This window comes from Macaca fascicularis, chromosome 3 (genome assembly GCF_037993035.2).
Source record: "Macaca fascicularis isolate 582-1 chromosome 3, T2T-MFA8v1.1".
NCBI classification, from domain to species: Eukaryota; Metazoa; Chordata; class Mammalia; order Primates; family Cercopithecidae; genus Macaca; species Macaca fascicularis.
Window position 1 is genome coordinate 59,304,589 of NC_088377.1, and position 12,681 is coordinate 59,317,269.

At 42.1% G+C, this 12,681-nt stretch overlaps 1 protein-coding gene across 3 annotated transcripts in view; it reads right to left on the reverse strand.

The window, feature by feature from the left end:
• Positions 1–12,681, reverse strand: part of LOC102133005 (S-adenosyl-L-methionine-dependent tRNA 4-demethylwyosine synthase TYW1) — a 254,181-nt gene that overhangs the window by 5,920 nt on the left and 235,580 nt on the right. The window contains exon 16 of one of the 3 annotated variants that reach the window (XM_065541832.2): positions 1,612–1,921. The exons of the other annotated variants lie outside the window; for them this stretch is intronic. Coding sequence (XP_065397904.1) covers positions 1,700–1,921 — 222 coding nt within the window. The 3' untranslated portion in view covers positions 1,612–1,699. Of the gene's footprint in view, positions 1–1,611; positions 1,922–12,681 lie in introns of those variants that run through there. 3 annotated transcript variants of the gene reach the window in all.

A 12,681-nucleotide genomic window follows, 5' to 3' on the forward strand; every position in this document is an offset into this window, starting at 1 on the left:
AAAAACCCAAAGGCAGGTTTATATTCTGTTTAAGACATGATTAGAATCTCAAGTTCCTGACCTCCCTGCACATATTCACAGCTGAGCACCTACCCACTCCATGCCCTGACAGACGCTTGGAGGTTTCTTCTCAGAAGACAATTCAGAAGGGATCTATGGTCTGTGGGACCATATAGGAGGTATAGCTGAGGGCAGGGCTGCCGTAATAAAACTATTCCCTTTCCGTTTCTGGACCACCGGGGACCACTGCAAGCTGCAGAAAATGAGAAGATCCTACTGACCAGCCCAAGAAGACAGATTGCAAGATACTGAGGTTGGGATTCCCTAAGGATATGACCCGGTAGATCACGCCAAGATAGAGTCAAGCCCATACTCGTAGGGTGCTCTTTATTTATTATTATTTTTATTTATTTATTTTTGAGATGGAGTCTTGCTCCATCGCCCAGGCTGGAGTGCAATGGCACAATCTCGGCTTCACTGCAACCTCCGCCTCTCTGCTTCAAGCAATTCTCCTGCACCAGCCTCCCAAGTAGCTGGGATTATAGGCGTGCACCACCATGCCTGGCTAATTTTTGTATTTTTTGAAGAGATGGGGTTTCGCCATGTTGGCCAGGCTGGTCTTTAGTCTCCCACTCTCAAATACAAGCATATAACCAATGACCATCAGCCACCTCAGAAAAACTTCTAACATGATAGAGGGATAAAAATAAAAACAGGCCGGGAGTGGTGGCTCACGCCTGTAATCCCAGCACATTGGGAGGCCCAGGCGGGCAGATCACCTGAGGTCAGGAGTTCGAGACCAGCCTGGCCAATACGATGAAACCCTATCTCTACTAAAAATACAAAAAACAGCCGAGTGCAGTTGCAGGCGCCTGTAATCCCAGCTACTTGGGAGGCTGAGGCAGGAGAATCACTTGAACCCAGGAGGTGGAGGTTGTAGTGAGCTGAGATCACGCCATTGCACTCTAGCCTAGGTGACAGAGCAAGACTCCGTCTCAAAAAATAAACAAACAAAAAGAAAAACATAAACTCAGCCTATGCAGGGAGAAAATGACACAAACAAAAACCAACTAAACTGAAACAACTATTATTAATATCCTTAAAGAAATGAAAGAAAATACTGCATCCATTTTAAAACTATGCTATAAAAGGAACATTAAAATAATTTTTTTTTTTTTTTTTTTTTGAGATGGAGTCTCGCTCTGTCGCCCAGGCTGGGGTGCAGTGGCCAGATCTCAGCTCACTGCAAGCTTCGCCTCCCGGGTTTAGCCATTCTCCTGCCTCAGCCTCCCGAGTAGCTGGGACTACAGGCGCCCACCACTTCGCCCGGCTAGTTTTTTGTATTTTTTAGTAGAGACGGGGTTTCACCGTGTTAGCCAGGATGGTCTCGATCTCCTGACCTCGTGATTCGCCCGTCTCGGCCTCCCAAAGTGCTAGGATTACAGGCTTGAGCCACCGCGCCCGGCCTTAAAATAATTTTTAAAAGACCATAGATTTTTAAAATATGGGAGCATAAATGAAGGACTCACAAGAAAGTTAAGAAACAAAATTAAGAACATTTTCTAGAGTGTAGAGCAAAAAAGAAAAATAGAACATAGGAAAGAAAAGGTGTTTTAATTTAATTTTTATTTTTATTATGTTTTTTAAGATAGAGTCTCACTCTGTCACCCAGGCTGGAGTGCAATGGCGTGATCTCAGCTCACTGCAACCTCTGTATCCCAGGTACAAGAGATTCTCCTGCCTCGGCCTCCAGGGTAGCTGAGACTACAGGCATGTGCCACCATGCCTGGCTAATTTTTTGTATTTTTAGTGGAGATGGGGTTTCACCACATTGGCCAGGGTGGTCTTGAACTCCTGACCTCAGGTGATTCACCTGCTTGGCCTCCCAAAGTGCTGGGATTATAGGCGTGAGCCACTGCACCTGGCAGAAAAGATTTAAAAAAAAATATTAAAGAACTAGTTCATAAGATCCAATTTAAAACTTTTCTTTTTAGTAGTTCTAGACAGAAAGGAGAAAAAAAAATAGAAGAGAGGATATATTCATTGAAATAATTCTGGAAATGTTAAGAAGTGAAGGACATGAGTTTCCACATTAAAGGTGTCTACAATGGATAAAACCAGACACACCGTCTGAGGCACATTACAGTGAAATTTCAAAACAATGGAGACAAAGAGAAAATCTAATGAGAAACACATGGTCATACACAGAGGATTAAGAATCTGAATGCCTTTTGAGTTCTCAATTACTACAAGGAAAGCTGAAAGACAGTAGGTCCAACCTCAAAGGGGGAATAGTTTCCAGCCAAGAATTCTATATCCAAATCAAGCGTGTAGGGAGAATGAAAACACGTTTAAACATTTAAGGCCTCGAAAAGTTGTACTTTTCACATACCAGTTTCTTAGGAATCTCCTAGAAGTTGCATTTCCTGTAAATGAAGGAGTAACTTTAGGAAACATGGGATCCCAGAAACATTTCACTCAAGACAGAGCTGGTGATCCCAGGAAAACAGCTGTGAACTAGGTGGTAGAGAGTGAACTGTCCAAGGTAGGTAGATAAGAAAGTGTCCCTGCAGAGACTTCTTCAAAAAGAGGAACCTGATAGCAAATCCAACAAATCTGAAAGTCTGAGAGGCAAGATATTTGAGATGGCAGAGAGTTGTTAGCAAAAGAACACAGAAATCTAGATGAAGAAAATAATAAAAGTTAACCAAAGGTGGCGCTGGAAACAAATAGCAATTGCAGGAGATGGCATGGCTTGGCCGTGAACAGTGTTCACATGGTTATAATAAAGCAAAAAACCAATCATCTAAATAAAAATCTGGTATGTGTATGATAGGAGGGTGGGGGAATGGGAAAGGATGTTCCAGGAGGAGGCAGAAGCAAGCTCGAGCCTCATCTTCCACGGTACACAGTAAAGAGATAAGAAGTGGCCAGGCATGGTGGCTCATACCTGTAATTGCACTTTGGGAGGCTGAGGTGGGTGGATCATTTGAGGTCAGGAGTTCAAGAACAGCCTGGCCAACAAGGTGAAACACCGTCTCTACTAAAAATATAAAAACTGGCCAGGTGTGGTGGTGGGCTCCTGTAGTCCCAGCTACTCGGGAGGCGGAAGCAGGAGAACTGGTTGAACCTAGGAGGCGGAGGTTGCAGTGAGCTGAGATTGCACCACTGCACTCCATCCAGCCTGGGGGACAGAGCGAGACTCCGCCTCAAAAAAAAAAAAAAAAAAAAAAAAGAGAGATAATAAGCAAAATGGTGAACTGGGGGTGCAGGGGCGAGCAGCTATGTATGCTATTTAGAGATATAGAGATAAATACCAAATGAATCACCTAGAAAATCTGAAAGTTTTTTTGCTTGAGAGGGGGAAATGGAGGTGTGTTTGTGTTTGAGGAAGGTACAAGGAACTGCTGTTTTTTTTTGTTTTTAATAAACTTGGACTTTTAAACTGTCCACATAGAATTTTGACAAAACTAAAAATAAGGTTTAAAATAGTGGTGACTGTATCCATCCAAGAAAGGAAAAAGCACATCAACAACCTCAGCCAAAAAATGTAGGGCAGAGGAAAGGAGAGGACTAGCAGGCAAACAGTAGTGACGAATCCTTGTGAAGTGTCCTACTGGGTACTAGGTGCTATGTTTGGTTCTCTATCTTGTGTAATCCACATAACAAACATGTTGTAGTTACATTCCTATCTTTAGAATGAGAGCAAAAGTCCAAAAAAAGCTAGGTGATAGATGTGCTTAGGACATATCCTCAGGAAGTAGAAGGGCCAAGATTCAAATTGGAAGGTGTTAAAGAGACGTGGCCATTACATGATCCCATGCTACTGGTAGCTTTCAAACTGGAAAATGACAGAACTAATAGTCATGTCTTTCAAATATTTCTCAAGGAAACTGCAGAGAGAGGATTTTTGTTTTGTTTTGTTTTAGAGACAGGGTCTTCCTCTGTCGCCCAGACCGGAGTGCAGTGGTGCAATCATAGCTCACTGCAGCCTCAACTTCTTGGGCTCAAGGATCCTCCCTCCTCAGTCTCTGGAATAGCTGAGACTACAGGTGCATGACACCATATCTGGCTAATTTGTTAATGTTTTGTCGAGAGACAGTCTTGCTATGCAGCCCAGGATGGTTTTGAACTCCAGGGCTCAAGCAATTCTCTTACTTCAGCCTCTTGAAGTGCAGGGAGTACAGATGTGAGTCACCTCACCTGGCCGAGAGTTGGTTTCATTTTTTGTTTTATTTTGTTTTACCCCTGGACTTATTTGTGTGCAATATCTTTAAGTTAACTCCCTTTGTTTAACTTATCTAAAACTTACAGAAAACAGTGTATATTCCAAATTCTTTTTTTTTTTTGGGGGGGGGGGTGAGGGGGACGGAGTCTCACTCTGTTGTCTAGGCTAGAGTGCAGTGGCACAACCTCAGCTCACTGCAACCTCTTCCTCCCAGGTTCAAGAGATTCTCCTGTCTCAGCCTCTGGAGTAGCTGGCACGCATCACCAAGCCCGGCTAATTTTTGCGTTTTTAGTAGAGACGGGGTTTCGCCATGTTGGCCTGGCTGGTCTCGAACTCCTGACCTCAGGTGATCCGCCCACCTCGGCCTCCCAAAGTGCTAGGATTACAGGCATCAGCCACCACACCCAGCCTATATCCCAAATTCTTAAGGTACTTCAACTTCTCTGGGCATTCAGTCTAAACAATGAGCGCACTGAGAAGCCTACTGTCTGTTAATTATTTCTCTACTCAAGTACAGCACAAGAGAGGCCTTAGGCAAACAAGGGGAGCCAAAAGCTTTTTATGCAGACCTCTAGTCAGTGTGCTCTGCCTTTGATCTGTTTGATTTTATTTACAAGCTTCCATCTCTTCTCAGAAAATAATAACTAAAAAAATAAAACTGCCACAGTGAAGGATATTCTCCTCCCATTACATGAACTAGTTCCTAACAGTTACAGGCAACAGGTTGCAGATGAAGAACCCATCAGTTTCCCTTGTAACTTCTCCATAAACTCATCTATATGGGAGATCCAGTCACCTCAAACTCAAAATGTCACAAACAAAAAATCTGTATCATTTGGCTGGCTCCCAGTCACTGTCTCAAACCAGGTTCTGCTGAAAGTTGTTCCAGCTTTTGTTATAAATACTGCAGAGTCACTGAAAAAGTTCTAATCATACAAAGGTCTCATAGTTCTATACATTCAAGAGTTGAAATAAGAAGGAAATCCTATATCTGAGCTGAAAAAAAGAGCACCCCACAAGCTATTTATTAGCATCAACATTGGAGGCAGTTTGTGTGACTATTCCTCCATGTAACACTATACCAGTCTTTATTTAAAAAGCAAATAGTCAGAACCTTTACAAAAAAGCCTTTATTAAGAAACTGCTTGATATGGTTTGGCTCTGTCCCCACCCAAATCTCATCTTGAATTGTAGTTCCCACCATTCCCATGTGTTGTAGGAGGGACCAGGTGGGAGGTAATTGAATCATGAGGGTGGGCCTTTCCTGTGCTGTTCTTGAGACAGTGAATAAATCTCACAAGATCTGATGGTTTTATGAAGGGGAGTTTCCCTACACAAGTTCTCTTCTCTTGTCTGCCACCACGTGAGACGTGCCTTTCACCTTCCGCCATGAATGTGACGGCATCCCAGCCACGTGAACTGTGAGTCCATTCAACCTCTTTTTTCTTATAAATTACCCAGTCTGGGGTATGTCTTTACCAGCGGCATGAGAACAGACTAATACACGGCTATAGGCAAGGCATAATTCTAGATGCTTTTTATACTTCACTTCATTTAGCCATCACAATCACTCCAGAAAACAGAGCTACTCCCATATTGCAGTTAAGAATGAGAAATGGTGAAATGAGGATGGGAAAACACATACACCAGTGCAAAGTTCAGGGGCCCCCAAGACCACCTCCAGATTTAACGGTTCGCTAGAAGGACCCCCAGAACTCTCTGAAAGCTGTTATATTCATGTATGTTTTATTATAGCATAAGGACACACATTAATGCTAACTGAGGGAACAGGCACGTGGGACCGAGTCTAGGAGAATTGCATGCTTGGAACTTCCAGTTGTCCTACCGCAGAGGGGTTATAGACACAGCTAACTTCTCCCAGCAGGGATGTGTGATGATATGCATAGAGTGCTGCCAACCTTGGAAATGCACCTGAGTCTTGGTGTCCAAAGATTTTACTGCGGCTCAGTCACCTAGACACGGTTGATTGCCACATGTCTGACCTTAATTTCCAGCCCCTCCAGAGGTTGAGCCAATAACTGCATGGCCCAAAGCCCCAACCATATGAAATCATTTGGTTGGCAGAGAATATCTGGTGTGGGGGCTGGGCATGGTGGCTCATGCCTGTAATCTCAGCACTTTGGGCAGCTGAGGTGGGAGGATCACCTGAGGTCAGGAGTTTGAGACCAGCCTGGCCAACATGGTGAAACCCCGTCTCTACTAAAAATGCAAAAATTAGCTGGATGTGGAGGTGCACACCTGTAATCCCAGCTACTTACGAGGCTGAGGCAGGAGAATCGCTTGAATCTGGGAGGTGGAGGTTGCTGTGAGCAGAGATCATGCCACTGCACTCCAGCATGGGCAACAGAGTGAGACGCCATCTCAAAAACAACAACAACAACAACAACAAAAAAGAGAGTATCTGGTGTGGCCCAAGGCCTATAAATAAACAAAGGTGCTCTTATCAGGCAGGACATTCCAAGGGCTTAGAGATTACCTCCTAAAAGCTGAGGGCAAGGTCAGTCCTTTGTTTGGGTAAAATTTATCTATCCGCACAATCAGATTTCAAAGGCCATATATAATAGACAAAAATGGAATAAAACAAAAATAAAAAAGAGCACTAATGCAAAACGAATCATTCATATTATTTTCATTTCTACACTCAAGGGCTTTTATGTGATCTTAGTGTCAATTATTATTTTCTAGATGGGTCTTCCAAACATACAATCACACTTACAAGCCAAACAGCAGGGGAAGTACTAGTGAAAGGAAAGAAGAGCGGCTGCCGGACCTTCTCACAACTCAAAATTAATGTTAACTGCATGGGAGTAGAGGAAGTCCAGGGGTAGTCTGAGGGAGAAGTGATTTTGGAATACTGAGGGGTGACTTTTAGACTACAAAAAAAGAGTGTTACTGTAACTGCCCAGTGGGTTCACCTTGCCCACTGCCTAGACAGAGCCAATTTATCAAGACAGGGGAATTGCAATGGAAAAACAGTAATTCACACAGAGCCAGCTATGCGGGAGGCTGGAGTTTTATGATTACTCAAATCGGTGTCCCTGAGCATTCAGGGAGCAGAGTTTTTAAGGACAACTTGGTGGGTGGGGGGAAGCCAGTGAGCCAGGAGTGCTGATTGGTCAGAGATGAAATCACAGGGAATTGACGATGTCCTCTTGAGCTGAGTCAGTTCCTGGGTGGGGGCCACAAGATCAGATGAGCCAGTTTATCCAGCTGGGTGGTGCCAGCTGATCCATCAGCAAGGTCTGCAAAATTTCTCAAGCGCTGATCTCAGGGACAGTTTAGGGAGGGTCAGAATCTTGTAGCCTCCAGCTGCATGGCTCTTAAACACTAACTTCTAATTGTGTGGCTAATTTCTTAGTCTTACAAAGGCCATCTGGTCCCTAGGCAAGAAGGAGGTTTGTTTTAGGAAAGGGCTGTTACATCTTTGTTTTAAATTATAAACTATAAATTATAAACTAAGTTTACAATTATAAACTATAAATTATAAACTAAGTTCCTCCCAAAGTTAGTTCAGTCTACGCCCAAGTATGAACAAGGACAGCTTAGAGGCTAGAAGCAAGATGGAGTTGGTTAGGTGAGATCTCTTTCATTGTCGCAGTCATAATTTTCAATGGTGGTTTCATTACAGTGGTATCTTTTGAACTTCCCAGATTTATTGAAATTTGTTCTTGCTGGTTGTAGCTACAACTGTATAGTTTCTTCTTTGGGTAAGAAGAGGTAGAGATCACAAGGGCAGAGTTGAGATCACCTGCAATGATGGAATGCTGACAGTTGTTGCCACCCTCTTCTGAGTTTACTGGTAATAAGTAGGATTCACATGGTAACAGTTGCCTGTGGAACCGTTTTGAGAGACAAAACTATAACCAAAAGATTACATTCTCGATATATCCAAGTGCAATTCTAAAAGTTTATCTGGAAACTCATTTTCTGAAGTTTCAAAATTAATCTCCAATTTTGTTGGAGTGGAACTAAATCCTCTGAGCAGTGTTACCAAAATGCCAATTTCCTCTGATATTTCTCTAAAAGCAACTGCTGCTGGGAGCAATCAGGCCTCTGATGAGGGTAAGTTCCACATGTACCACAGTCACTAGGTTTTGCTAAGACAACACTGCACAAAACCTAAATGGAGATACGCAAGTCCCTTCTTATTCCAAGATAGGAGGGTATGGGGGAGGTGATAGCTCTTCTTCCCCTGCCTTTACAGACTACAAGTTTTATATCTCCAAGAAGGAGGTCCCTGTGATCAGTGCCTAATTATCTACAGGATCTTAATTATGGCCAGACTCTCAGAGCTAATGATCATGGAGATCAAGGAGACTGCTGTTGGCTATGCCGGGACAGGGACTCTGTCTCTTGTTTCCAAAGGACATTTCACCTTCCCTACCTTGTCTGTACAATGTACTTGTTCAAAGTAGGCTTTGTATTTTGAAACACTTGGGAATTCTAGCTGTGTCCTATTTGCCCCTGGACAAGACTTGTACTTTTTTTTTTTTTGAGACGGAGTCTTGCTCTGTCGCCCAGGCTGGAGTACAGTGGCGCAATCTCGGCTTACTGCAACCTCCGCCTCCTGGGTTCAAGTGATTCTCCTGCCTCAGCCTCCCAAGTAGTTAGAATTACAGGCACATGCCACCATGCCCACCTAATTTTTATATTTTTAGTAAAGATGGGGTTTTGCCATGTTGGCCAGGCTGGTCTTGAACCCCTGACCTGAGGTGATCCACCCGCCTCAGCCTCCCAAAGTGCTGGAATTACAGGCGTGAGCCACTGCACCCGGCTAGACTTGTAGTCTTTTAAGCCTCAGTTTCCTCCTTTGGAATATGAGAAAAATTAGTATGTATGATCCAACAGACTTTTGTAAGAATTAAATGAATTACAGCATGTGTAGTGCTTACCACAGTAACCTTAATAAATGTTACTGGTTGCTGAATTTATCAGCAGACTCCGAAACTAAGGAAAGACACCAGACATTTTTTTTGTGGTGATGAAAGACACTAGAAGATAATGAAATAATTACGTAGGAAGGCAACAGAGGAATATCTTCAAAGTGCTAACAGGAAATACCTCGATTTAGAGTTTCTACTCTGATGATCTATTATTCAAGAAAGTGCAATAAAGATGTTTTGGGGAGAAAAAAGAAGGCTAAGTTTACCACTGAGTTCAGTAAGAAGGAAACCGCACCAGCAGCAACAGCTGGGAGTGCCAGAAACAAAGGTGAACTGAGAAAGTGGTATTTACAAGGACACATCTAAACAAGTATCGGCTGAGCACGGTGGCTCACGCCTGTAATCCCAGCATGTTGGGAGGCCAAGGTGGGCGGATCACTTGAGGTCAGGAGTTCAAGACCAGCCTGACCAACATAGTGAAACCCCATCTCTACTAAAAATACAAAATTAGCCAGGTGTGGTGGTGTACACCTGTAATCTTGGCTACTTGGGAGGCTGAGGCAGGAGAATCCCTTGAACCCAGGAGGCGGAAGTTGCAGTGAGCCAAGATTGCACCACTGCATTCTAGCCTGGGTAACCAGAGTGAAACTCTGTCTCAAAATTAAATAAATAAACACACACACATGTATCAACTTGTTTAAAAGGAAACTTGTAGGAAAAAGCACAGGAAAGTCCTTGTGTTGTTCTGAAGGAGAATAGCAAAGTGAATTGACTTAAGAATTCAACTAAGTATAAATTTTAAAAATATCCAGGTAGAGGATTCTGGGAAGATGCTGGAGTAGAAAGCACTAGGAATACTTTACCCCAACCAGACAAAAATTACACTGGCAGAATTTGTCTGATGTAACTATTTTGGAACTCTGGAGTCTATTGAACGCTTGTAACATTCAGGAGAAGGCTTGACAGTAAATTGCAGTTATTTTCAGTCAATCTCCGCTCTTAGCTCCAAAGCCGCTACCAGTCCCCAACGACTCAGCCCCACGGCAGGCAGCTGTGTCCATGTTATGGGAGCAGCTTGCATGCAGCTTCTAAGAGCCAGGATAGGCAATAAGAACACTATCTTCAAAATATTAAGGATCTGTGTTCTTGTCATGGAAGGGTGGAATAGAGGTAGCCAGTCATGGTGCCAAGCCCCTCCCCGTCTAGCTTAAGTGACTTCCTGGGGATTTCAACGGCCAGTGCTTCCCCCATCCCTACTCTTTCACTTTTCTCTTTCCCCTCTTTGGGAGACATACATTAAAGACTAAGAAATTAAAAAATAAACATATTTATAGGGAAATTATAGTCACCATGGATGCCCAGGGAAAGGTGCAGTCTTCAAAGAGACCTGAAAAGACCTTAAGTTCATACCTCGGGCTGATCCTTGGCACAGAGGTAGCCTTCGATAATCAAACAAAACAAAACAAAACTCCAGAAAACACTGAGAGAGGCAAAGAATCTGATTCCCATGGTGGCCACATGATAAGATACAAATATTCAGTTTTCAGCAATAAAATCACAAGGCACACAAAGAAACAGTAAAGTATGGCCCATTCAAAAGAAAACTACAAATCCAACAGAAACTGACCCTGAAAAAGGGTAGATGGCAGATCCACTAGAAACAGACTTTAAAACAGCCATCTTAAAGATGCTCTAAAAACCACAGGAATATGTGGGGAAAGTCAAGCAAAGGATATATAAACAAAATAGAAATATCAATAGGCATCGAAAACCTAAAAAGAAACCAAAAAGAAATTCTGGAACTAAAAAGTATAAAAACTGAAATGAAAAAATTCATCAGAAGAATTCAAAGGCATATTTCTACAGGCAGAAGGATTAGTGAACTTGAAAACAGGACAATGGAAATGATCACATCTGAATAACAGAAAAGAAAAAAAAAGAAGAAAAGTGAACAGAGATTAAGGGACCGCGAACACTATCAAGTGAACTGACATCTGCACATGGCAATCTCAGAAGGAGAGAGACAGAAGACGACAGAGAGTATGCGTGAAGAAATAATGGTCAAAAATTTCCTTAAATTTAATGAAAAGTATAAATATAAACATTGACACACATATAAAAAAGAAACACACCAAGACACATTATAATCAAACTGTAAAAAGTCAAAGACAGAGAATCCTGAAAGCAGCAAGAGAGCACTGACTTGTCACACACACAGGGGATACTCAATAAGGTCACAGAAGATTTCTAATCAGATATTTTGGAGTTCAGAAGGCTAATATGTTTAAAGTGCTAAAAGAAAAAAAATGTCAACCAGGAATCCTATGCTGGCAAAACATGCGGTAAGAAATAAGACATTTTCAAATAAACAAAAGCTGAGGGAGTTCATTACCCCACTAGACCTGCCCTATAAGAAATGCTAAATGGTGTCCTGCAGGTTGAAATGAAAGGACACTATACAGTAATTTGAAGCTACATGAAGAAGTAAAGATTATAGTAAAGGTAAATATATAGGCAAATATAAAATTGATCATTATAGCTTTGTTTTGTAACTCTATTTTTTTTTTCTTTTCTTTTTATTTTTTTGAGATGGAGTCTCACTCTGTTGCCCAGACTGGAGTGTAGTGGTGCGATCTCAGCTCACTGCAGCTTCCACCTCCCAGGTTCCAGCAATTCTCGTGCCTCAGCCTCCTGAGTAGCTGGGATTACAGGTGCCCGCCACAATGCCTAGAGAATTTTTGTATTTTTAGTAGAGATGGGATTTCGCCATTTAGCCAGGCTGGTCTCGAACTCCTGACCTCGGGTGATCTGCCCACCTCGGCCTCCCAAAGTGCGGGGATTACAGGTGTGAGCCACCACGCCCAGCCTCTATGTTTTGTTTTCTATGTTAACATGCTAACGTGTTAAAAAAAAAAAAAAAAAAAAGGCAAGTATTAGTTTATGTTTTGGGGCACACAATGTATCAAAAAGGTGTTATTTTGTGACATCAGAAACTGAAATGGGTGGGGACAGAGCTATAAAGGAACATAGTTTTTGTGTGCTGTTGAAGTTAAGCTGGTATAAATTAAAATCAGAGTATTAATACTTTAGAATGTTAAATGCAATGTCCATTGTAAGCACAAGGAGAATAGCTACAGCGTCTACATGAAAGGAAATGAAAAGGTAATTTAAATGTTTCACTGAAAAGAATCAACTCAACACAAAAGAAGACAGTATTCAGAAAATGAGAGACAAAAAAGCTGTAAGGCATATGAGAAACAACAAAATGACAGAAGTAAATCCCTCCATATCAGTCATTACTTTTGATGCATATTAATTAAACCCTCCCATCCAAAGACAGAGATTGGTAGAATAAACAAAAAGATATGATCGCACTCTATGCTATCTACAATAGACTTGCTTTGGACCCAAAGATACAAGTGGATTGAAAGGGAAAGGATGGAAAAAGGTATTCCATGCAAAGAGTAACCCAAAGACAGCAGGAATGGCTCTATTAATATCAAAGAAAATAAGACTTTGAATCAAAAAGGTTATGAAACAAAGAAAAAT